We start from the raw sequence: 26,046 nt of genomic DNA, 5'->3' as shown, positions 1-26,046 counted from the left end.
TTGGACCTTGCCCGTCGATCATTCCATTCGCACCGTTCTCTTTTCAAATAGTTGGGAGTCGACATTATCAACCCAGATGGGTTAACTGTGGAGAGAAACAGGAGAAGACCCAATGGGGGTTTTATGACCCACTTTTTCTCCCTCCCTCCGAACCCCGTCTTAGGAAGCTGGACGGTGACCGCTTATTATGGGCATCAGGTGAGGTTTCAGTATCCCTTCTTCAGGCCTACGTGTTTGTTGTAAGTGCTTTATGTGCAAAATGTGTATGACAGAAATTTCTCATGAAGAAAAACTGTTCGTGGCAAGATATTGACCGAACAAATGTAAGGGGTTGTGGGTTTGAGTCCCACCCGTTAATGTTTGTTCGCCCATGCTCTCAGAAAAAAAACTGCCAGCTATGATGGGCACGTGATGAGCACGATATGCCACAACACGTGTTCATTTCACGATGGGGATCACTAATTGCACTCATATCAAGGTCCACTTTTAGTGGATCTCGGCGTCCGCACTGGATTGCCAATTCAGAAGGGGTTCAGTGAAGTAATGTTTCAACCCCCCCCCAAAAAAAAAAAAACCCAGCAAGCTGGAGCCGCTCGATTCATAACAAGCACATATTTTTCTAATTTCAGTTCAAAAGTAACTCATCGATCCAGTTTGAGGTAAAAGAGTACGGTAAGTTTAAAAAAACTTTCGAGGGTGAGGCCGGATGAAACGAACATCAGTGCATAACGAAAGGAATTTTGGCTTTGTTTCCAGAAAGTTAGGGCCGTTAGTGTCGGCAGCATGTTTTTTAGGGTTCCAGGGAGGGGGGCAAAACACACACCAGTAGCAAACTAATAGACAGAATGAGTGAACGATGGAATGTATTACTTCCTGGTTTCTCTTTAGCAAACCGGTGATTTTCTTGCTCGCGACACCCATCCCCGAATAGCCCCTGTTGCTTTATAAGAGCGAGTTTGGAAGCTGCTTTCATACTCAACTCCACTCATGACTTTGTCATCCAGGCAGTTGCTGAGGCATTAAGTTTACTTGCCGTTTGGGGGAGGGGTTTCGTTTTGTGAGAGAAAGCACAGTCATTGCCGATAATAGAAGGTGATTCCAATAGAATATCAATCAGGGTATATTGGACAGTTTAAATCAGGAATATTTGAATCACTGGTTCAGATTTGTCCTGCTTTCCAGTACTGTCGAAGTTCTACGTCGAGGTCACCCCCCACTCGATGTATATTGTGCCGGGAACAGAGAACCTCGTCAGCAGAGTGACCGCAAGGTACGATTAAAACACAGTTGTATGGATATTTGGGCGACAAAAATAGACGTGTTATCTTGCTTAGGAGACCGCTTAGATTTTTTTTTACTTTGAACACCACCAACCGGAGTAATTAATGGTCAAAATATAACGTTTCTGTGTTTGTTCAACCATTTCCAGGTTGATTTGTCCTTGGTTGTGCTACAAGTTACACGTGTTTCTATTGTATCTTATGTTAGAATTGGTAACTAGCTCGAGTGTGCTGTTCTACAATCACGAAGGTCTTTTTGCTTTAAACCGGTTCAGGAATTTGAATAAGCTCCATGTTATTTTGCCAATGCAGTTTTGCAGGAACTGACTCGAATCTCTCAGGAATTAGATCCGTTTCCCCCCTTTTTTCAGGTACATGTTTGGAGAGCCAGTTGTGGGCAACTTCTACGTGATCTACGGAGTGTTTGAGGACGATGGTAGTCTTATGAAACTGCAGTCGAAAGAAGGCCGGGTAACTATACATACGAAAACACCATCTCAGCTTTGACATGGAATGTAACATTTATAGCAACAGACGTTTAAATAGAAAAATCTAAAGAAGGATAAGGTCGCATTAATAATGTGTGCAGTGCCATCTTCCACCATGTTCATAGTTGGGAAAAATAAAGGAAAAGTTGGATTGAGAATACCCCCTTTCCTACCGGTACTCGTAGTTTTATATCAGAAAGCGCAGTCTCACCTCCAATTTAATGAACAGATGTGTTTGAAGTAGAATGTAAACCAAACTACATGTATTGGGATTGGGATTTTTGGGCCAAGGGAAGTCGAGCTCATTGCAAAGTGATCATTGAGATAATATGCCATGATATAATGAGACATAAAAAACGTGAAGAGTTACCGACTGCCTATGTACAGCAAAAGTATTACTTAGAGTGGCATTTGCCCTCCTGGTGAGTTATGTTTTGTAGTTGAGTACTGTTCGGCTTTGAAAACCTTTAATTTCGGTCACAGTTAAATGAGGAAGGTCGTGCTGATCAGGACCTGGATTTGGGCGACTTGGAAGTCGTGAACTGGGCTGAGATACTGATGGGCAAGCGGCTGATCATCCAGGCCTTCGTCACAGACAGGGCCTCAGGCGAGACCGTCAATGCCAACAACACCATGGTGACCTTCAGCCCGACACCCTACACGTTCAACTGGGACCTCACCCAGCGATACTTCAAGCCTGGATTGTCGTTCACCGTCAAGGTGTGTGGAGGTATTTATTATTTTCTTTCATGGTGACCCCCTGCAACAGGTGGTGGGCTGAACATTGCTCTTCAGCGTAGGGGATTCTGTTCTGTCATAATTTTCATATTATACTGTTCCAGTTCAGAAATTCTGTTTTACTTTTTTAACATCATTTTCACCATTAAATTTATTAGGAGTTATTTTGCTGAACAATTATCACGTTTAGTATTCATTTAGCAGTAAAGGGTATACTGATTATTTCTGGTACCTCTTTTGGTAAAAGGCCCTAGAGCCTTATTCAAGTTTTCCATGTTAGAAGTGGGTTAAGAGATCGGCGATGTTTACCAATGCAAAATTAAGGCAATGAAGTGTTAGTAGATTTAAATGATATGTGTTGTATAGACTGTATATCATGTATGAATCCAACAAGATTCAACGCAGTATGCACATTTATATGCAACACAATATGAACATTTCTGAATGATGTCCATTCTTCTGTGGTCACAGCGTATAATGTTGATATATTCATGACAAAATGAAGGTGTCACTTCTCAGTCGCTTTGCTTCCATCTTCCATTCTCTTTCTTTTTAAAGGCATGTATTCGATACATGAATGGCCTCCCGGCTGACGGTGTGCGGGTGATAATGTCGGCCACAGCTACACGGCAAAATGGTGCAAACGTCAATTTGCCTGGTGGTTACGCCGATGACGCATCGCGTAAGCTGTCGGGTCCACAGGGTCAGCTAGACTTCACTCTGAATATGCCTGCTGACACCACCATGGTATCAGTCTCAGTAAGTCTTGGGGACACGTACACGATAAAACCTCTGTGGAGGTTTTGAACGGGGAGTACACCTTTTTCGTTGTTGCTTGAGTAGTGGCTTGGACCGAATTCTCCAAGAGGCACAATATAAAAACCAACTAAAACAGGTACCCTCTCGGTAATACATTTGCTGTCAACCAACAACGAAAGTATCTGCATATATTTTTCAGAGTCCCTATGATTTTTTGTTTACTTTTGTTTTAGTTGGGGGAGCCTAAAACTACGTAACATCATTTCAAGGCGGTAAAGCTAGCCACCACAGAGAGGGATTTTACATTAGCGCAGTCAAATGTGCACCGAAACCGAGGCTCTCTGTGTTGAACTTTGTTGCGCGCCTGCGGAGTCCACACAGTACATGAAGTATATCGACAAGAATATAAGATTAAATCAGTGCTCTGAAATATATGATTGCCAATCATATATTTCAGAGCACTAATTTAATCTTATAATCTTGTCGATATTCTGATCACGGTGCTACGCAGCCCTTCCTTATTTCTCAGTACATACAGTATCCGGTTTGTAAGTGTGACACCACTTCAGTTTAAACTTCGCCCACTGCACAAAATACACGACCATCGTAGGTACGTTAGTTCGTAGTAAATTGTCGTTATTTTTTGTCTTTTAATTTTACGTGTCGAGTCACCCTGAAAGACTCTGGCACAAAAATTTGCAGCCTGAAAAGTCAGAATCTAACATACATTTATTTATTTTGTGTCCTGACTCCTTACTTTCAATCGTCTGATTGTTTTAAGAATTGAAGCTGACACATACAGCCTCGTTTTTAAACGCGGAAGTGCGCAGATCGACGCTAAAGGCGGCGTATTGGAATCCCTCTATCGATAATGGTAACTAGCCTAACGTGGGGCCCACGAAACACTGGTGCCAATAGCTAATGAGACGCTATAACTCTTGCTGGTGTGAGGTTGTGGCTAGGTTTGCGGCTAGGTCGTGGGTGGGGGGATTTCAGTCGGGCCTTTCACTGATGCAAAGAAGCGGCGTAACCAGTATTGTCATAATTGGGAGGAGCGTTTGTGTGTAAAAAACCCTGGTCAGCTTTTGCCCAATGTTGGGTACCAGGTGAATCGCCTAATTGTTGTGCAGATAGATTACCAAACTGCATTGATTCTCTCCCAGAATATTGGGCAAATTTGCCGTATTTTACCCTGTACATCCATTTTTTATCCAGTGGTTTTTTGCCCCTCCCCCAAATTGCCAGGCGTTGTAGATTTAGGCCGGTTTTACTCGAACATCAAGTTTCCGTTTTCGTGATTAGATTTTGGGAGGGGACTGTAATCCCCTTCCATTTGCGATGCTACTTTCCTGTTGTTTGACATTTGTTGTTTGACAACAGCTTTGCTGTTGTTTGACATTTTACTGACAAAATGTGTTTTCTTTGCCATTTGCAGTTGGAGACAGACGAACCGTACTTCGTAGATGCAAACACACGCGACACAATATTTATCCAGCCGCAATCCCCGAACGCCAATCGCGAATACATGGTGGTACGCCTGCCATCTCAAGATATCAGACAAACTCCACAGGTATCTGTATTATTTGACAATTAATAAAACTCTCCAGTTCAAATCAGCAGCATCTGGTGTTGGTGCTGAACATTTTAACATTGAAAAACATAGCTCTCTAGGTCATATACAAAAGTGATAAAAAGACCTCAGGCGGCAGACTCGTTATGTATATATGAATGACAAATTCAAATGCATTTTGTGTGCATGATTCATATCTAGAATCTGTGGTGGTCAGGATGTTCTGCATATAGCTATAGCCGCGCTCAGTCCAAACTAGGAAACCCCACGATTATGCGTGGCTCCGGTCAGAATTACAAAAAGAACATTAATGGTTGAGGAAGGGAGCTGAATCCGGTGAACACTATTTGGGCATCGTTCAAAAACTTCAGGCTTTTATGTACCGCTTCATTCAGGCCCTTCTCTGAAAGGTTATTTACCAATGAAGATGGTGCAATATGGGCTTCCCCTGTTTCCCAACATGACTGGCTTAATGCGACCCTCCCCTGCGAGCAGCCACGCCCGTCAAATTACACTGAGTTGTCAAGTGGATAGAATAAATCCAGGTCGTTTCCTAGTCATGTCTGTAGCGCTTTGCACCGACGAACTTGTAAGACTGTTGGTTGCTATTAAATACACCCACGAGCTCCACGCACGTGTCTGTTAATAAAGAGATCCACTTACTGCACGAGGCCGTATGGGGCTCCCTGGGAGTACTGGTCGTGCAATAGGCCATACTCTGCAGTGTTCAGGTTAAAGGGACTTGGCAGTCTTGAAGCACAGTAGTACCTGTAGATTTGCAAAACATTTAAGTTTAATTCGTCAAAAAATAAAAAAAGTTTTTGAAAAAATACGAAATCTAGGATGCAGGTTTTTTTTTATCCACGCCACCTATTTAAGGGTAATTATCTCCTACTCCAGCGACTTCCGGTGTGAATAACCTGTCTGTTTTGATTTATGTTTATACATTGTCAGATTGGATGGCTCAGTTCGGTAGAAGCTCAACTGACGCACCCACAGAATGTCGACGTATTGAACTACTTCGTAAGTGGTTTTCCCCTACATAACGTAATTAATTTAATGTATAGCCACACGCCTCTCCGGCACTGAGCGAGCATCTAACAGAAAACCAACCTTGTGAACATTCAGAAAAGGATTACGATAACTGAGTCTGCCTTGGGAAGCATTCGTTAGAATGCTATCAGTTTCATCTGAAAGCGAAACTCCTTGACTACAAGCGCATTAAGTACTGTGCACCGAGCCAGAGAGCCGTCGAACAAATGCTCATGATAATGTTGCAATTACGCTTAACAGTGAAATTGTTGGTATACGGTGAACGATGGGGCACTTCAATTCTCATCTTCAGACATACGCAAGAATGGATGGGAATGGAGCACTGCCATCTCAATCTGTGGACACAGAATACAGGCTCATTTGTTGCACTTTCCCTAATTCTTACAGGTGATTGCTGGGGGGAGGATAGTGCACAAGGGCGTCAAGGACCTGGTCAACTTGAACACAGCCCTTGATTTCATGGTCACCCATGACATGGCCCCCTCGGCACGAGTGGTCGCCTACTACATCAAGGATGATGGCCACGTCGTTGCCGACGCACTCCTGATCGATGTGGAGGAGAAGTGCAAGAATCCCGTAAGCAAATATAAAAAAGGAGGAGTACATATCTCAGCGGCTCACAGTATGTGCGCGACGAGTATTTCCTCGGCTCTAAACTTCGCCACCGAACCCCTCATGATTGTTAGGTTTCGTAAGCTGCACGGTTCGAGCAATGTTCTCTAGGCACTCGCGTTTCATTAACATTCGTGGCACAGAAATTAAACCGTTCTTCTAGGCGTGTGACTACACTACCTTAGCAGTGTGTCAAGGTCTTGGGCCCAGGTAATAGAATGGATCAGACCTATACCTGACACCCAAGGTCCCAATTATTCTTTGATGAAAGAATCCTAAAGAAAGGTGGTACATTAGCACAGTTTCAAAAATTGCGGCGCCTGTCACGGAAGTATTTAATCGATACTGTGAACGAAACTAGAGTAATGCACCTTAACTTCAGCTTGGTGGACTGCCGTTGCAAGGCCCCTGTATAAAGTCTTAACTATGTTAGTTTCAAAATTAAAAACCGGCCATCACAGTTAGTGGTCAGGCCTACCTGCCACAAGTGAATACGATGTAGACCACCATCCCCTCGTTTAATTTCCCACAACATAATGAAATAAAACATGAAGTAATTAATGTATGAATGCCGGCTGTTTTGTTGAGCCCCACAGCGAGGTGTCAGGGATTCATGGTGGAAGACGTAGGCAGGTGCATATTTCTAGTTAATTTGTATCGATGCCTTGAAAGGTAGGCATAGTTTGAGAAAATGTCAAATACCTCCGACATGACAAGAATATATTGCTTTAAAAATGCGCAAAATGTATTTGGCATTGCGTTATTTCAGATTGACTTACGTTTCAAAGGACTGGTCATTCAGGAGGGCGACATTTTCAAGTCGGACCGCCCTCGCCAGAATATTGAGTTGGAGATCCGCGGCCAGGCAGAAACGAAGGTCGGCTTATTGGCTGTGGACGAAGCAGTCTTCAAGCTTCGTAACAACCACCGACTCACGCAAAAGAAGGTACAAAAAGCCATGACAAAATATCCATATTTCAGGGAAAAACTGTGAGAAGTAACTTTGTGTGATATTGTGTCTTACCTTTCTACCACTGTGTAAAGAATGTACTGACATTTTTTTGCTGTAAAGATTTACGTAACATGCTGGGTGCCATTATAGCTCACACTGTTTCATGGGAGCAAACGGCGTGCTAAGCAAGAATGGTTTCAGATAACACACGCATTTTAAAAGCGTTTCTGCAAAGCCTAGCATCCATATGGTCGTAACGATCATCGACAGCAAGCATAATGTAAAGATGCACACGGCCACAAAAGATATGACGCTTGACGTCATTCGCCCAAGGCCTGAAAACGAAATGGCTTCTGGGTCCTCTACAATTGTCGTATGGCATTTCGTTTTGTGTTTTCATACCACATCTTGAAGTTAGACTGGTACAACAGTTATGTGTTTCATTTATGGTTAACTATCTTTTTTGACAGTTGAAGGATCGTTCTTGGATAATAAGGAGAAACGGGGAGTGCTATAAAGCGATACCAATTATATGTTTGCGTATCAATGGGGACTGTTCCATGACATGCACATCTTTGCATTCTGATATGAAAGCCAGGCTTAACAAGAACTTCTGAGAAAAGAACGCTTCAGAATTTATATGAATGAAAATAAAGCTTAATAAGCTGTCACCTCCCTCTAAAAACAGCGTGTTTAGCAAAGAGCCTTTTGCGAGTTTTTAATTTTAATATTTTAAAATTTTAATTTTAACTGATACTGCCAATAAACATGAAAAATTTGAATTCTCCGGACTAAACACACTTTTGCTATACCTTGTGATTTGGTGCTAGTTTTTGCATAGCGACCACCATCTCTGGAATGGACTAGTTCCTTTGCAACACTTTTCCACTGAAAGCAATGTTTTGGCGCAATGCGTCTCTTATGTTACCAAGCAAAAGCTTGCCATGGGTCACGAGATATGTAGCAACAGTGTCTGTAGTATGGAGAATTCAAATTGTTATGTTCACGTAAGTTTAAAGAACTCAGTGTACCAGAATTTATTCCAATTGAACTCTCATAAGGCTTATAAAACATAATCTTGCTATCACATTATAACATAAAACGCGTCCAATTTTTAAACATCAATGTCCAATGGAGAAAGAGTGTCATGTTTTAAAAGACCTTGATTGGTGTTCAGAAAAGTCTCTAATGACTAAAGAATCCCAAAAAGCCCCATAAATCAGTTGAGGGGAAATTTTAGACGTCAAAAGTCTCACTGTTAATTAAGATTCATTATGGTAGGTTTTCAAGAGAATGGCCGAGTATGATTTGGGCTGTGGACCAGGAGGCGGACAAGATTCAGCTACAATCCTCAAGGTATGACTTGCTGGCAAGTACTTGTTGGTTGCTTGTAATTATTATTATGAAAATTTACATAGGCATAAAACCAAAAAAACAGTCTTTTTGAGATGATCAGGGAAACTCGGGTCTGGAATGCGTCTCTTCCACAATAAATGTCTTGAATGCAGACACCGTTTGTTTAAAAAGTTCGGTGTTTGTTTTCCAGGGTAATAAGAAAATGATAAATCAAAGATGAATGCTTCAACGCAATTTTCTTTGTCTCTGCTTTTATATGCTTAGGACGCTGGTGTAGCTGTTTTGACGAATGCAAACCTTGATATTCCGTACAGAGAAGGTATGATGTTAACAGTCACCCGCAAATCACCGCCCGTGCTCTATGACTTCCTTTCATCAATATTTAGTCAAATAAATACAATTCAAAAGGGTATCCCAACAAAAAACCTCACTGCTGCGGACGGCTGGGCCATCGAAAGACCACAATAACAAGCCTGGCTTGGCTCATTCCCAAAGGTCATTCTGCAGTTTGGCATTCATCCAGGGCATTGAAATCACTGCAGAGCGGCATGCTACACTGTCACAAGGGAAAAGGCATTTTTGTACACAAACATATGGGAGAGCTGAGGAGAGGGTATCTTCCCGCCAAATTTGGGCTAATGCTAAATTGACCCTGTGAGTGAAACCCCCTCTAAAAGGAGTGGATGGGACGAACTTACAAAGTCAGAAAGTGTTGGCCAGCTGTTGCGTTGGATTGATGTCATGTGATACAAATCACGTGTTTGTGCCTCAGCTTGAGGCACGCTTACTCGTCGGAGTATTTCAACTAGAGGCAAGCCGAACTGGATGAACCCCTTTTTTCGTTTGTTACGTTGTAACCCTTTTCCCCTAATGTACTGATGGTGCTTGGATACTGTAAGGGGGACTTTTTTGGTCATGACGTCATTAAACTGTGCACCTGACGTTTCACATAACCACTCAAAACGTTGACGTTATACCAAAATGGAAAGCAGCAGACAGCAAATATGACTACCCACCATTGTTCATAGACGAGGCTTTTTTCAGCAAAATCCCAACATTCGAAATATGAAAGCAGTATATAGGGTCATATTATATTGTATTATGTGTTGTGAGTGCCAGGCTAATAAGTAAAGCTCAAGTTAGTATGACTGTTTAAAGTGAGTGATATTTCCTTGCATGACAAGAATCGTGAAGGCCCCAAAAATTTAGGTAAGACGAGATGCAAAAAAAAAGAGGTGGGATTAAAAAACTCAATAATAATCCTTACTAGCTATAGACCTTTTTCCAGTGATGTAACGACCTATGATGTGTTGTGATGGTAATGATGTGTAGTGTGGTGATGGTAATTTATCCATCACCCTCCTGAAGACGAACGAAAAGCATACTATTCGGAACGTTGAGTATTCACCATCGGTTCTTCTCAGAACCACACACTCAAAGAAAAGATTCCTCCTTCACATGCTGCAACCACAAGGCTTACCTAGTTTAATTTAGTACTTCCACCATGCACAGCTTCAATTTTTGTCTACCTATTCAAAATAAACTAGTCAACCATGCAGCGTTTGCACGTACGCTGTTCGTTCACTTTTTAGTGGGATGGAATGGACGTACCGAGGTAGAGAGTTTCGAAAGAAATACTGAAGTTAAGATACTGAATGTGTGTTTCTTTTCATCATTTTTTTTGATAAAGCACTTGGTTGTACGGCTGAAAACAGGAGGGTCCAAAGATCTACAAGCGTTAACAAAGGAGAACAAATTTGTAAGTGGCGGACGATGCTCCAAAGTAATAGTTTAAGACAAATGCCAGTTTTATCCCAACAGATTATATTGAAAAAGGATCTTGTTTACATAATGTGACAAACTTCCCGTGTTCGTGGGCACCGTAATAAGTGTAATACAATTAAATTTTCAGTAGGAATCAGTTGAATGAAAAAACACCGTCTTAACACTCTGTTTTCTCTCATTTGACATATGTTGACGAACATTACTTGTATGCATGTAAGTTTCTGTTTTCATGAGGTATATGTCTAAGGAACCAGATCGCGTACTATCTTCTTAATTATGCCTGGTATCCAACATCCATCTCCTGGAAGTTAGCGAAGGAAATGCACTTACATTGTCTTTTTCTTCGGTGCCTGCCCGCAAAATTACAAGCCAACCAGCTGACCGACCATAAGGCCCCAACAGTGTAAACTTTTCAAAATAAAAGTTGTTGCACTGGTTTCCTTGGTTGGCCTGCAACTTTACAGTTGAAAGACACTAACGTTTTGGTGAAGGGTGAGTCAGTGGATAACACTGAAAGTAAACCGTACGGGTGGAACTCTTCGTTCCAAAGCTCTTCTCGTAAAAAGCCACCACTGCAGAAACTGTGGTGTTGATGTAACTAACCTTTGTGTTATCAGTGGACTTCACCAGAGTGGGTTATATCATCTGATAACGTCCAGTGTGTTGAATAAATACCAATGTAGCACCACAGACTTGGCAGGGCTTCATGTAGCAGTTCAAACACTCTGTAATTAGGGTCATTCTGGTGGACTTATTGTGGCTTTCAACTGGTTCGACGTGGGATGTTTGACAAAGGTCTCCCAGACTAGTAAAGCGAGCTGCGTCATGAATATTGTAATGATCCTTTTTCCAATCTTCATAGAATGATTGCTTGTATTCTGAAGGCTCTATTGCATTTTGATCTTTTGCCCGACATTCTTAAGCGATTTACCAAGTACTCGAAGTAGGCCTACCTGTACATTTTCTACTTTCATTTCAGTGAGGGAGTTTAAAAGCATTTCCAGAGGTAGATCCAGTGTCCACGATGCATCTTGGGTCAATCTGCAGGCAGTCAGTATCCAGTCGGCCTTCCCGGAGAGCTGGATGTTTGAGGAAGTCGAACTCTTGTAAGCTGTCTACAACTCAGACCCTTTCCGTGTAAGATGGACATACATGTTGTCCACCATTTGACCGCTTGAGGAAAAGCCCTCTCAACCCCCAGTGTTCACGACATAAGGCAAAAATTCAGGCTTCAATATGAAGAGAAGAGCAAAGAGAAGAGCAACAGAAAATCCTTTGGAACGATTTCTTTTAGCGGTGCTGTGGATCGACAGAAACATTAAAAGGAAGTTTCTTTCCGACTTTGATGGTTATCAACGTTAGACATCAGTCTGTCGTAGAAGTTCGAATCAAGCGTAATAACAGCTCAAGGGAAGAAATACTTTCTGTTTTAACAGATTAAACCCGCGACATGTTTATTAAAATTAGTTTTGGAATGCAGTTAATAGCTAAGCACCTTTTTAGGGTACACGTTAAGCTTTGTGAAATTCGGTTAGCATTTAACCACATTCCTAGACGCATTCCGATGGAAATGGATACGCCCATGGTCCCACACCCTTCGAACACTTCTCCAAGGCCACCTGGCTTACTGTGACCACCAGTAGTTTTTATCAGGGTAATAGAGTCCAGACGAAGATTCTATTTTGTAAGCGGAGATGAGAAATGAAGTCATTACAGTTTAGCGTCTAGTATTAACCGGTTTTCCTTTGCATGCCCATGGTTTTGTCAGACGCTTTGCAGGAGAAACCGGTGAAACGCTACACCGATCTACTCTACCTGACAGTGTCACTACCTGGGTCATTGAGGCAGTCGCAGTCTCTGCAGACTTTGGCCTGTGTGTGGCCAACCCGATCAAACTGGAAGTCCGCCCTCCGTTTTTCCTCGACCTCAGCATGCCCTACTCGGTCCTGCGTTTCGAGCAGATCGAGATCGTCGCGACCGTGTTCAACTATGCCGACCGCCCCTTCGAGGCAAGTCAGTTATTTGGCTCATATTTAGGAAAATGAATTGCTTGCTGCATTTTTGAGATGGATACAGAGACTCAGCTTACTCTTGCTGATCAGTGACGTTACCAAGAAGAGTTTGCAGCCCCCCTCGAAACCTGTGCCTCTCGTCTGCCACCTACCTGGCTCAGAAATTAGAGCAGGAACAATTTGGGGTGGGTAGCCTTAGTCGGCGTTACACCATTCATTCCTTGACAACGAGTTCATTCTTCCCTCCAGAAAACAAGCCGCCCCCTAATGGGGCCTCTATAGAAATAGTTTACCCAGCAGTTACGACACTGTTTCTGATCCTTTTTAGGTCATATCGATAATCATGAAACAGGCATGGTATGAAGGACAGACGGCCGTATCGACAAGTGAAGTAGTCAAACTGTCTGGGGAGAGGTCGAGAAGGATGTTTTTATAATAGCTCTTTCTGGCAACCTGCCAAAGAGTGACGCACATTGACACACTACGGATTGCTTGGTGACAGCTCCCCCATTGCAATTTCAACTTGTCCCGTTGAAACCCTTGGCGGAGCCAAGGGGGTGCGGAGGGTTAAAAACAGCCCCTGGGGAAACCCTTGCCCCTCTTGAGTGTCTCCTTTCTGTAAAGTAATTACTGTGAATCCCTACAAAATGTTTCCTAACTAGCAACTCACCTCTCATGCTTTCAATTCGGCGTCAGGTCTCTGTCTACTTGAAAGGCAAGGACGGACTATGCTCAGTGGCTCAACCAGAAGAATACTCAGACGGCACACTCATCGAGGTTACACCCACGGCTCCCGCCTCTGTCAAGTTCGTCATTATGCCACTCGAGGTCAAGGACATACCCATAGAAATTGTTGCCGTTGATACGACGGGAGTATACCAAAATGGCGTCGTAAAGTACTTGACCGTTCGAGTAAGTTGTTACTTTGTATGTTTGCTCTTGTGTCTGAAAGAAAAGTTTTACTCTCCTTGATCGTTTGGCGAATGCACAGGTATAAAATCGGTAAATTTTTCTTGAAGGTCTCCCACCCTAGCTCCAACACCAACTGCTTCTGAAACGAACGAAAATAACTATAAGGCGAACGTAGACGGTCCAATACCGGTCGCACTACTGAAATCACTTCTGCAAAGCTGACCCAAGTCTAACTTTCCGAAAGACATTGCTTTTAGCTGTGGAATATTCATATGACGGTTATCATAAGGATGATGAGAGTAAAGGGAGCTTGAAAACTTTCTTTTCTTGAGTCTTGTCATCCCTCTTCGCTCAAAAAGTTTCAAAGCAAACAATGGCACAAAAATCATAATTACTACATCAACCTTCTCTGATTGCCAGATAACTTATTAGACTTTCAGTAATAAAGTCTATTAGACTGAAAGGTCTGAGAGAAACACTAGGTATCACTTACCGATTCTTTTCCGAATCATTGTCTTGCCTTTTCCAAGATACTGCCGGGTGGACACGGCGCGATTTTGGATCGAGGAGGTCTGTTTTGCCTCTGAATTGAATTTCTACCAAGTGAAACGAATCTAGACATTTGTCTTGATTCCTGATTAAGAAACTCATGTATGATGAGCAAAGCTATGTGTCGGTATTACGTTTGGCCACATCTGATGTTTCTTTATGACATGTAATGTTAACGATGAATAACATACCAATGCAATACATTTTTCCCTTTTCGCGTTAACATTGAATGGCGATGGATGCATCAAACCTTTTAATGTCAGCACTCCCTTTCGTCTTCAGTAGTTTAAAAAGATGGAAAGGAAATCGATTATTCAATACACCATGACTTCATCATTCTCTAGCTGCGGACCTTTTTCTTAAAGCGATCAGGCCCTGCTTCCACTCGGAAATTTCGAGTGGAACTCATTGTACAACTTTAAGTCATTCTCGGAGGTCTTATTAAGTTATATTTCACTGGTGTTAATATCGCACACACCCCTGAAGTTTTTTTCAAAACCTGACAAAACTCAAAAGCGTGCAACTCCTCTCTCTCTCTCTCTCTTGTTTTTTCTCACAGCCTGAGGGGACCAAGAAAGAGGTTGTAGTTCCACTGACTCTGGATCCAGCGAATAGCCGTGGGTCACAGAGAAGCGAGCGAGTGGGCCAAGAGCAACACTATTATCACATGCGTACGGTTAAGTACAAAAATAATTGATACAACCAGTTATAATTGTCCAACTTGAGTTTTTAGCACAGTGAAGTTTTTTGGGCGAGCCTGTTGAGACAATTTCCCCAATTGTTTCCCTTGCTTCCCTTGTAGCAAATAAATAGAAAAAAAAATGAAATTACTCAAAGTCTCGAAAAGTTCTTTATTTTCAGTTTAGTTTGATCTAAAATGTTGAAACTGCGCGTAAAACTTTAAATGATATTCACCCTTGCTGATCTTTCTCTGTGTCCCTCAGGATCCTGTACAAGCTGGCCCTACTTGGGCACTGATTTTATTTCGGCATGGTGCTGTCAATTTTCAACTCCAATCCAGCGGCTCTTGCTCTAGCATCGCCCTTTGAGAAAATGTTGCATGTCGATAACCTACACGACAAAGTGATCAGGCATTATTTATAGTATTTTTCTTGTAGTAGCTTTCCTTCCTCCCCTTGTACATTTATGAGGGTTCCTTCTTAATTCTTGGGGTAAGGCCTCCTTACCCTCATGATATGTTTGACTTTGGTTTGCGGCATACAGTTGCTGTTCATGGGCAAATAAATTCCAGCTTGTATACAGTGGTTTTTTATTTCACGTGTTGGGGGGCGTGATCTGTTTTACTGCCATCTTCCTCGTTTCACAATGGAATGGAGTTCAATTAATGCACGCAACTGGAGTAGGCTTAAGGATAAAATGAACCCGTACTCCTTTGGGTTATTTCAGGGTGTTAGCAATTTACATATTTCAACGTTTTCCATACGATTTATTGCTGTTTTAGAGAACTGGAAGGACAATGGTGGCATCTATCAAGTGGACTTCATTCGATACATTATCAATAGAAATGCAATCCCTGGTACCCACAAGGTTCGGATGAGTCTTTTTGGTAGGTGTACAGTTCCACGGTCGTCTTTAGCGCACAGACTTCCTCCTTCCAAAAAAGACCAAGGAAATTACTAAATTGTCAGTTTATCCTCCGGTTGTTCTTGGTAGTAAGAACAAAATGTTTTTCGACAAAAATGACAGAAACTGCAACAAGGGCACACATACAGTGTACACTCCAACATAGATCATCTTAGAACATTGTGTATAAAGGTCCTCATAGCTGGCTGGCTTGCTTAAGTTTTTTACCATTCTTTCCGAATAATGCCGAAGAAACGACCCCAGCCCAATTCTATGTATTGAAACATGGGCTATATTATTCTGCTAAATGTTGTCACTCGTGATGAGTCGAAGAATTTACATGTTAAATATTTTGCTCAACTGCTAACGTCGCGTGACCACACTATTGGATCTTATTTGATAGATGTTTTGTGAATTTTGTCCCAGGTAAAGTGCAGGGAAGCGTCGTAGAAACGGTGCTTGGAGGTGTTGACAACCTACTGATGATCCCCATTGGCAACGGCGAGGAGACCATGATGCGGCTAGGGCCCAATGTCTACGTCTTCACCTATCTCAAAAGCACTTATCAAATCTCTGCTAACCTGGAGACCTCTTCAATGCAGTATGTAGTGAACGGTGAGAATAGTCTGAAGTTATTAAACAGAATTAATCATGAATTATCCACCAATAGAATGGCTTTATCCGCCCGATCGATCGATCGATAAAACTACATTCAACATTTTGCAAAAGAAAAAACCTACCAAGGAAAAAACGTGTTAATATAGTTATTAGGCAATAGTTGAGCCTGATGAACTGGACTTGGCATTTTATTTGATTGTTTGCGTACCACTTCCATTCCAGGAGGTATCATCTGGGTGACTGATCAAGGTCCACTGAATCAGATTGAAGTACATGATGATTGGGAACATTCATAAAGTCGTTGATATAGAATGCTGATTGTTCACTCTTTCATGTTTTTTGGTCTTCTCAGGCGTTGCACGTGAGCTCACCTTCCGTTTGAGCGACGGGTCATTTTTTGCCTTGGCATCAAGTTTCCAAAGCAGCACGTGGTAAGTGCAGTAGTATGCTGTTTAATGCTAATTAAACCAGATAACACAAGTTTATTTGTGCAGTATAATCATTTTAGTGCACTATCGATGTTTCATTAATTTTCGTTCACACTTTCTTTTTTGTCAGCCATGTTTTTATAATTTACTTGGACCACCTTGTAGTTATTGAGTTTTACAGTGAAGTAAATTATCTTGTGACAGCAGAAAGCAGGTCACGGAAACAGATACCATTTCCCGCTGGTTTTTGTTTTCTGTGTTCTTGTTATTCACAAATGTATTACTGAGCCTGAATCCTTTGATATGTTGAGGATATCTTTAAACTCGTTCTGGCGCAGGCAAAATAAATGCAACAAAATCAAATCATCTTATGTTGTTACACTCAATTGGTCTGATAACATGGATTAAACTAAAAATAAAAAAAGATTACAGAGAAGGGCAAAACCAAACACACATTAATACTTACTGCAATTATTTGAGCCTCCCTTCAATTTCATGCATAAGTTCTCAATTTCTTACGCTCTAACTTCCTTTTCCTTTTGTTAGTGATAAACCCCGAAGCTCTAGCGCAACTCTTGAGTTTCAGACAAGGGAAGACGTTTTGTGGACGTAGGCAAGTTCACATGACGTCTTTACTTCCTATCATACGCCCGCATGTGCAAGAAAATTACTCCGATGGTTCAATTTTACAGAAATTCCTTATCAGCAAAATGTTTCTCGATCATAAAAGCCCGTACAGTATTGCGAGGTATGTCAATAAGGAGGAGTATACTTGGTAAACATTTAAAGATTTGATTCTGAGGCGCAGTGCGTATCTTTCAGTCTTTGTGCTTACGTTTTGCATGTGACGTAGGTTAACGGCTTTCGTTGCGAAGGTGTTCTGTCAGGCGAAGGAGTTTGCCTTTATCGACGACGGAATAATCTGTATGGCAATGGAATGGCTGATAACTCGTTCCCAGAGTCCGGATGATGGGTCGTTTCGTGACGTTTACAGAGTACTTGACAGAGAAATGACCGTGAGTAGTATTACAGCGGTCGGGATAGTCCACTCTGATGTGTCAACTACCCATGATCGTCGTATACGTGAAAACTAGCTGCAGTCTTTTGAGCCCTGCGTTTGGTTCTTATTGCCATTAGTTTTATTGATTTTGCTTGGGGCAAGTTATCTCCTTAGCTATAAGAACACGCGGCCCTAAGTCTGCTTTAGATCACAGGGCGTAAACGTTTGAATTATTGTAGCTTTAAAAATGTGGCCTCTAAGTGCTCACGCGGCTTTTTATGCAGACGTCAGAATTCCATCCACATGGATCTGTTGTTGCTCATATACATGCTGTATATTCAATTCATACCTATTGCCTGTCCCATTTCATAGAACGATGTCCTTTTTCATTCAGACGGTGAATACGAAATGAAGTAAGTCCAACACCCTCGTTTCAACGAAAGCAAACTGTATTCCTGCTAATATACCTGTAGGGGTGTTTCAAACTGTGCTGAGAGAAATACCGATTCTATCTGACTTGATCGTTTGTTTTGGGATTTCAAAAAAGCGGGTCCTACGAAAAAGATAGATACTTTCTATGACGGTTGTTGATTTAGTGATTGTTATGTAATGATAATTCTGGTATGATGCTTTTCCACAGGGAGGTGTCCAGGGCAAAGTTTCACTGACTGCATACGTTCTCATTTCGCTGTTGGAATGCCAGTGCGATACATTTGTGAGTTTTCGTCTGTTTTTATCTTTGAATCAACACACCGACTGTTTTGACCTTTTGGATTTGAGCTTAAAGTTATTCTACGCTTGCTATCGGCGCAGAGTCCTAATGTTTGCTAAAACAACTGAACTTGTCCGTCAGCTCTATAGTGTTTCGTACCAGAAGGCTACCTTCGCTTCTGTGTCTGCACGCAGTCAGAAGTCCTCGCTCGTAATTAAGAAATTTGTATGACGTCATTGTGGAAATCTTTGATAGCTTTAAGTCAGATTCCACCTCGTCTGTTTGCATTTCGAGTTGAAGGATAGACACATTAAGGAAGCTCTGGCTACGGGTCAAACGTTTCGTCAAATATGAATCAAGTAGAAGGAAAGAGAAGAGAAACCCCCCAAAAGAAAAAGGCAAATCGCCATTTTGGGTGCACAAATTTTCAAGCAGCAAATGTTGCAGTACTTCCGAGGGTGGCTTAAGCTCATTATATTCTAATTTGATTCAACACATTTTGCAACATACTAATGGTCATTTCAGTCAATGGCACTTTCACTTGAAGGTTTCGTTTATTTTGCTTCGTTCATGAACTACCAGTCCCACATAATGTCTTCACGCCATATAGATTCTGTCCATTGCAGTATTGAGACTAACTAGCTGAAGAGAATGGGCCAGCATACTGATATGCACTACTCGCAGTGATATTTGTCAACAGAAAAAAATTAAAGAGGTGTAATACTTAAACAAGCTTCGTACAGAAAACCTCTCGATTAAATTGTTTCTCTTGAGCAAACAGGTAACAGAGGCTGAACGAAGGTTTCACTCTGAGAAAAATCTTGAGACATTCTGAAGCAAAAACTTGGTCTTTACGCTAGGTAGCCTTTTCAAAAACTCTCAAACAGACGTGTTTATACGGTGGCAGCACTACACAATTTTATCATCTACCAAATGCAATCTTGTAAAGTTGAGACCAACCCCATTTCATCATTGCCAAAACGCCCCTAATTTTCGCTTGGGATAAAATTTCTGTCAGCTCGCCAGAAGTCAGTATGTGGGCTACTGCCTCTAGATACTCCTATCGTATAGCCCAACGTGCCTGTTACAGTTTATGTTCCCCTGCAATTTTGTACTTATAACAAGTGACGTCTTCTTTGTTTATGTTTTCAGGATAAAGACAGTTCTGTAGCTGCTGCAGCTACCTTCCTGGAGGCGGAATTGGAAGAGTTGACACGCCCATACGCCATTGCCATCACGGCGTATGCTCTAGCTCTCGCCAACAGCAACAGGGTGCCGGATGCCATACAAATGCTCAAAGACATTGCTACAGATGATGAAGGTAAAACAGACTTTATTCTGTTCGAGCTACACCGAAGTTTAACTGAGGTGCATACCTGACGCATTATTCTTTTGGAATACTCGCTGAATGTTGACCGGAATGTTTCATATAGGCCCTATTTCTGTGTAGCTTCAGACTCTCGTTACTGGGCGGCAGATGATTCCTCGTTCGATGGTGGCTCAAAACCTTACTGGTACAGCCGTCGCCCGAAAGCCATCGAGGTTGAGACTACCAGCTACGCCTTGCTTGCACTGTTGACAGTAGGCGATATTCAGTACACGCACGCTATTGTGAAGTGGCTGACCAATCAAGAAAATTACCACGGAGGATTTGTTTCTTCTCAGGTATGTATAGACATTGTCAACGAACTCTCTGCTCTGTTTGTCACATCTCATGTATTAAAATAAATTATGCAATTTAGTCTGACTTCTCTGTTGAGTGCTCCTCACTAACGTCTGAAACACTCGCGCACGCGGCAAATTCTATGCATTGTATCGGCCAGTCCCAGTCGTTATAAAGCTATTTTTTCGTTTGGATGGTGACTGAGGATATTGATCGGTCAAATGTTTTCAGCTGAGTGTGCACACATGACGGCTTTAATGAATCGTGCGTAACAGGGGGACGAATACGTGCATGTTGATCAACTTCGAGGACAGTAAATATAACAAATTTTGCGAGAGCAATAATAGAAAAATAAAGAAACACAACTTTCCCGAACACCAATTTTAACCCTTGAACGCGCCATGTCTTTTCGGCCAAATGTACTATAGGAGACACCCTGTGATTGTTCAAAGTCTGGAGGTCAGTACACGGTCGTCTTGCGTAATTAATCGTGGAACCTACACACCTTAAAGAGACGCTTGTCTGAGAATGAACATCTATTACCTAGACTAGTATTTCTGTAGATGCATAAAACATCAACAGCTTATCCTATAGGACTCGTCAAAGGGTCTAATTTTGGAACCAATGAATGTTTTGTCTCATGAGCTGTCGTTTTAAATCAGATTACGTAATCATTTGGCTATGCACCATTTTGGAATTATAGACTTGTTTGAGATTATTTTCCTCCTTGTAGGAGAAAAGGAAAATTGACAATTTGGTTTAACCATTGGTTTACGATTGAAGTTTGATAATCAAACATTTTGATTCCACTCGCTGGAGATAAATATGGGAGGAATCCCTCAGAAATATCATTTTTTAAATTTTAAAATGGAGTCGTTAATAATATTTTTCGTTCAGTACATTGAATTATCCAGACATAATATCAAGGCAACATTGAAGCACCAAGTCTGCCATATTGTAATTGTCTATTTACCCATTGATTACAATGAAATAGACCCCCAGTGAAGGTCAGAAAGTACAATGGACGTTGAGACTCCCGCGTGCCAGCACAGACACGGAGGTCAAATCGTTTATGAGACGAAGAAGGCCAAAGGTCGAGAGTGAAGATGTCGTGCTTCGTGTAGGAAAGTCCGAAAAAGTGTAAACATATGATACATTGTTCATTTTTGATTTCAGGACACCGTCATGGCACTGCAAGCCCTGTCGGTGTACGCTTATAGGGTACAAGAACTGGACATCGATTTCTTCTGCACAGTCACGTGTGATGAGAGTAACTACGATGAAACCTTCAGGGTGAATGCAGATAACGCGCTTGTGCCCCAAGTAGGAACTATAAATGTGAGTAGCTCTCTCGTAAATGTACTTGGATCACTACAGATAAAGCAGAGAGGTATGCATATTGGAAACTCATCACTGAAAAAAAGAATGTATTTCCAATATCACGAAAGTGTTGGAGCTCTTTAGGCAAAATGAAGTCTTTTTAAAAGCAGTCTTTTCCGTACAACGTATAGTACGTGTTAGTTCCTTAACACGTATCCGAACAATTAAGCTTTGGTACAGATTGTACACGAGTCACTGCCAAGTTTCATTGATGTGAAAATACTGTCGGTGTACTGTTTTAAAAGTCTTCCTCCTTTTGATACCCAATTCAAACTGATGTAATCGTATTAATTCGATGACAAATCCCCACCAAAATCTGTCGTGTTTTTAATACATTTCGGTTCAATGCTTGGGGTCATCAAACTTAGCCCATACAGTTTCTTGCCTTTTGATTTTTTCCTTGGTGGCGTGCGTCCTATTTTCGTGAACAAGGCAACGTGCTAAATATTTATTGCCCTATTCCCCGTTTAAAACTCTTTAAAAAATCTCACGTTTTGTTTGAAAAAAGTGCGTATGACTCTCAAACCATAGCAATGTGAACTTCACTGGATGTCAAACTTTTTTAATCTCGTCATCACTTGAACTGTTCTCATAAAAAAGAAATATGTTTTTTGCCAGATTCCAAACAGCAGCGGTGAAATCAATGTGTTCGTCACGACCGAGGGAACAGGCATTGGCCAGTTTAAAGTAAGTCACATTTTGAGAAAAGCCGTCTGCTGTAGTGAAAACGTCATGGAATAGTGTGTCGCTGATAGGTCCATGAAAAAAGTTCCAGTGTTTCTGCTTGAACACCGGAAAGTCAAATAGGCCAGCGAGAGACCATCCTTTTGTAGTCGTCAACGTTTTTCACCAGCACCCAAAGAAAATCAACCGTCACTTTTGTGGAGAAATCCGTATAAGTATCTTGTACATTTTGGAAACAAGACGTGGCAAAAGCTCATCCTGCAGGTTCTTGACTGTTTGCCGAGATCGTGGCAAAGCAACTTCCGCACACTCTAAAAACACCTGGGTCAGACTGACTCGGAATCTGGGTCCCATGGGGCCTGACCCCTTTTGGGTCATATTTGACCCGGAAAAGCAGGGCAGGTGTAGCTAGTATCTCTCAAACAAATCAGCTGTATCACATAAACAATATATTTGTGTCCCTCTTTTCATGTTACAGCCATGGATATTTTATGAACACATTTTGACTATCACGATTATACGCAAGCAAGACATTGTACTTCCAACAGCGAATGCAAAATTAATTGCGGTTACAAATGAGCAGCCGCTTCAGAAAAACGAAATTTCAGAATGACTTGCAAGTTGTAAACTTTTCGTGGTATCTATTTTCAACTCAGAATGTCCGTTTTCCTTGTGCATTCGACAAAACTGTATGAAGAGCCATTCGGATAATAATTCATAGTTCACGGAAACCATATCTTTTTCATGGACAGTGGATGCAGCATGTTACACCACACACAGAGTCTCAACTTTACTCAGAAAGTAAATTCGGTAATTTAGAAATGGCCCCCAAACAACGCATGCTTACCTTGTGTAAAAACGAACTTGGAACTTAGTTGGATAAGGTCAATATTACATTGTTGTAAGCACCAAAGCAGATACGTCGTGAAGTTCCATCTTGTCTCACGTGCGAAACGAGTTTGCAGACGTGAAGTTTCTATCAAGTAAATCTCAACTGTACATCGATATTATTGTAGCTTTTGTTTGCTCTGAGCAACTCTGATTCAAATTCCTCCCAATTGTGCAGTTTGAAGCTTCATATTACATCGCTGAGCCCAACTATTACAGTTGTGACTTTGAGCTACAGGCGAACGTGGGTGAGGTTGCGGAGGAGGATCAGCTGATGGAAAGGGAACTTTTTTCCTATGACATACGAGTGAGGTATAAATGTCTGTTTGTCGTTCATAAATGACTTCTGTATAGGCCTACTATTAACAGTTATCAACAGTGTTAAACTAATAGCCCTAAAGAAAGAAACGTAAGAGACATTAGCTGAGAGACCTATACAAAATAATAATATTGAATTTTTCAAGTTTTCTTCCCTCGTGTCGGTCAGAAATCGACAAAGCAACATAACAGATTTAAACCAAACCTTACGACAACTGAGCTAGAGCAGCATTAGACTTAAAATCGTTTAGGCCTATGCAGAAACTGTACTACATATTCGTATATTTTCATTGAGAGTGCCAATAGTAGCTCGTGCTTTAACAGACATGTAGGAATGTCTGCATTTGATTAGTGCCAGTTTCATATCTTGCATTAATGATACGACGTTTAAAGACGAAGTACACATCACCATTCAAGAAAAAAATCTATTAATTACCTTTTTTTGTAAAAAAATCATGCTTTTTTGGTAAATCATCTTTTTAGAATAATGTAAACAAACTCTTCGATGAACGAGACTGTCACAGTTGTTGCTAATAAACGTTCAACTAACCAATGAAACTGCCCCTTATATAAATATTCGCATAATCAGCATTCTTAGCTAATCAGAGTGCTCCGTCCAATTTCGGTAGCAAGCCCCATATGTTGTGCACATAAAGGCTTGCAAATTATTCAAATCGGTGTTTGAGAACCACTGGACACGTATATTCGGGGGCAAGATTGCACCGACCGTTGCCGCGTTGTGTTAAACTGCACCACATCGGCCAATTACCGACTTGATTTCAAGTCAAGAGCAGCATCAATAGCTCACAGTCTTGCAACACATTTGCAGACCAGTGACCTGCCAATTAAAAGTTTCGCTTGGTGTAAAATAAACCGTTCAATTACAATAAACCTACCCGCCATGAGCAGGAGCACCGAGGCCTCATTGGTTTAAAACATCCATGTTGTCCTAGCACTGAAAATTCTCCTTTAAATTGCATATTTGAAAATGCGTGCAAACTTGAGCTGTTATATGTGCCCCGCCAATATGTTAATCAGATTCGACCCCTGTCTTGAATAGGGTTTGGCAACGTAGGGTTTTGCAATTACCTAAAGTGATTGATGTAGCAATTTGCATGAAAATAGCTCGCTGAACCACACCTCCCTTACTCTGCTATTGATACATGTAAATGCTTAGCTCCACTCCTCGTGGAAAGACTTTTTCCTATTCCTGGCGATGCCCCTGTGCTTGACGTCTGCTTCAGTGGAGCTGCCATTTTATATCATGCGGCATTCCTTATGAATATGATTTGGTAACAATATTTGTTTGTAAAAATTGAGACTCAGTACGCGTCCCGCACAACTTCTCATGAAAGCGACAGTGAGATCAGATTTGAAAATGGATCAGTTTTTATACTTGTTGGACGACCAGACTGCAGTTAGAGTATTCATGGTTTTGTTTCACTCACATCTGTGCGATCTATTTAGTTAATCCCTAATCCCAAGAGTCCGATGGGCCGGCGGACACCCGGTTCTACTACCAACAGCTGATTATAAACTAGACATTTACAGGAAATACAGTATAAAACGTTTCGGCATCATTACAACACCTGAATTATTCAACATAAGGTCTATGAATCGAGTCATACATGGGTCAATTGAACCTCCTTTCGCTGGTTGGAAAAGTAAAGTGCTAATATGAATTCCATGCATTGACGGAATTTTGTATTTGTTGTTCTTTTTTTGTTGACAAAAGATTGTCTTTATTGCGCAAACGGGAGGCCCACTGCAACGCATGACGGATGTTTAGCATTGCATGACACATCTAACACATAATATGATGATACAAGTAGAAAGCTTCATTTTTAGGCATTTTAATGTCAAAGTCTAGTTAATCAACGGCGATTGGCAGTGGGATCATGTGGTAAAATACCAAAGGCGAGCGCCAGGCTTTATGAACTTACCGTGGGGGTTATACGACATGTCTCAGCAGATGGCTTTCACTTATACTTTATGCAGGTACTTGCGTGGCGAGAAAAGCGGTATGGCTATCTTGGTTGTTGGCCTCTTCACCGGCTACGTTGCGGTTGAGGAGGATCTGAGAAGGGTAAAAATGGACAAATTGTATGTGTAATTCAAATTATTTATTTCATTAATTGCCTCGTGTGTAATGTTGTCAATGTCTTATACCCAAGCGGAAAAAAGTTATCACAATCGGAAAAAAGTGTATGTTAATGTTGCAAAAAGATACTTTTTGATAAAAAAATCAATCAAATCACAGGTCTGTTTTCTCGATTGGTTTATTTCTTTCTAATGACTCCTTACTCGCAGGTGACGGCAAACAGTAACGGGCGGGTTCAGCGATATGAAACAACTGAGCACTCGGTTGTTTTCTACTTCGAAGATGTAAGTACCTCGTTTTATGCATATAGCTCACCAAATGATCGACGCCTCACAGAAAGATTAAATAAACGCTAGTCCACAGCTTAGTATCTTTATTACAATGCCAGTTGCATTTATTTCTACATGAGCAAGAAAAATAAATGTGTGCAACGTAACATAAAACATCGCCAACTACTGCAAGAATACACCGTAGAATCCATCTTCATATCTGTAAAGAAAAAGTATACGCCAGCGGCACTAGTGAACTTGGTGAAAGTCGTACTTGTCTTACTTGTGTTTTCTCACCGATAGGTCCCTGGATTGGAAGCAGTAGACATCCAGTT

At 41.4% G+C, this 26,046-nt stretch overlaps 2 protein-coding genes across 4 annotated transcripts in view; both read left to right on the top strand.

Annotated features, from left to right (window-relative positions):
- The window catches only part of LOC110989110 (complement C3-like), a 92,141-nt gene that overhangs the window by 4,035 nt on the left and 62,060 nt on the right, over window positions 1–26,046 (top strand). For 2 of the 3 annotated variants that reach the window (XM_022253252.2, XM_022253253.2), the window contains exons 5-14: window positions 52–198; window positions 630–672; window positions 1,183–1,270; window positions 1,652–1,751; window positions 2,252–2,488; window positions 3,065–3,265; window positions 4,701–4,835; window positions 5,790–5,858; window positions 6,276–6,464; window positions 7,270–7,446. In XM_022253252.2, coding sequence (XP_022108944.2) covers window positions 52–198; window positions 630–672; window positions 1,183–1,270; window positions 1,652–1,751; window positions 2,252–2,488; window positions 3,065–3,265; window positions 4,701–4,835; window positions 5,790–5,858; window positions 6,276–6,464; window positions 7,270–7,446 — 1,386 coding nt within the window. The remainder of the gene's footprint in view (window positions 1–51; window positions 199–629; window positions 673–1,182; window positions 1,271–1,651; window positions 1,752–2,251; window positions 2,489–3,064; window positions 3,266–4,700; window positions 4,836–5,789; window positions 5,859–6,275; window positions 6,465–7,269; window positions 7,447–26,046) is intronic. The other variant, XM_087143325.1, reaches the window with a different exon arrangement.
- LOC147797451 (complement C3-like) overlaps window positions 8,746–26,046 on the top strand; it is a 17,744-nt gene continuing 443 nt past the window's right edge. Inside the window, exons 1-18 of the mRNA XM_087143496.1 lie at window positions 8,746–8,808; window positions 11,641–11,699; window positions 12,362–12,602; window positions 13,302–13,478; window positions 14,626–14,683; window positions 15,529–15,633; window positions 16,077–16,265; window positions 16,621–16,699; window positions 17,550–17,712; window positions 18,337–18,411; window positions 19,561–19,729; window positions 19,859–20,073; window positions 21,248–21,409; window positions 22,070–22,138; window positions 23,202–23,335; window positions 25,340–25,427; window positions 25,652–25,726; window positions 26,015–26,043. Of these exons, the coding sequence (XP_086999622.1) occupies window positions 8,746–8,808; window positions 11,641–11,699; window positions 12,362–12,602; window positions 13,302–13,478; window positions 14,626–14,683; window positions 15,529–15,633; window positions 16,077–16,265; window positions 16,621–16,699; window positions 17,550–17,712; window positions 18,337–18,411; window positions 19,561–19,729; window positions 19,859–20,073; window positions 21,248–21,409; window positions 22,070–22,138; window positions 23,202–23,335; window positions 25,340–25,427; window positions 25,652–25,726; window positions 26,015–26,043 (2,150 nt within the window). The remainder of the gene's footprint in view (window positions 8,809–11,640; window positions 11,700–12,361; window positions 12,603–13,301; window positions 13,479–14,625; window positions 14,684–15,528; window positions 15,634–16,076; window positions 16,266–16,620; window positions 16,700–17,549; window positions 17,713–18,336; window positions 18,412–19,560; window positions 19,730–19,858; window positions 20,074–21,247; window positions 21,410–22,069; window positions 22,139–23,201; window positions 23,336–25,339; window positions 25,428–25,651; window positions 25,727–26,014; window positions 26,044–26,046) is intronic.

This window comes from Acanthaster planci, linkage group LG11 (assembly GCF_054643075.1).
Source record: "Acanthaster planci isolate LZ-2023a linkage group LG11, COTS_SCS, whole genome shotgun sequence".
In the NCBI taxonomy this organism is placed as follows: domain Eukaryota; kingdom Metazoa; phylum Echinodermata; class Asteroidea; order Valvatida; family Acanthasteridae; genus Acanthaster; species Acanthaster planci.
Note: the sequence above shows the minus strand (reverse complement) of the source record. Positions and strands in the feature narration are given on the sequence as shown.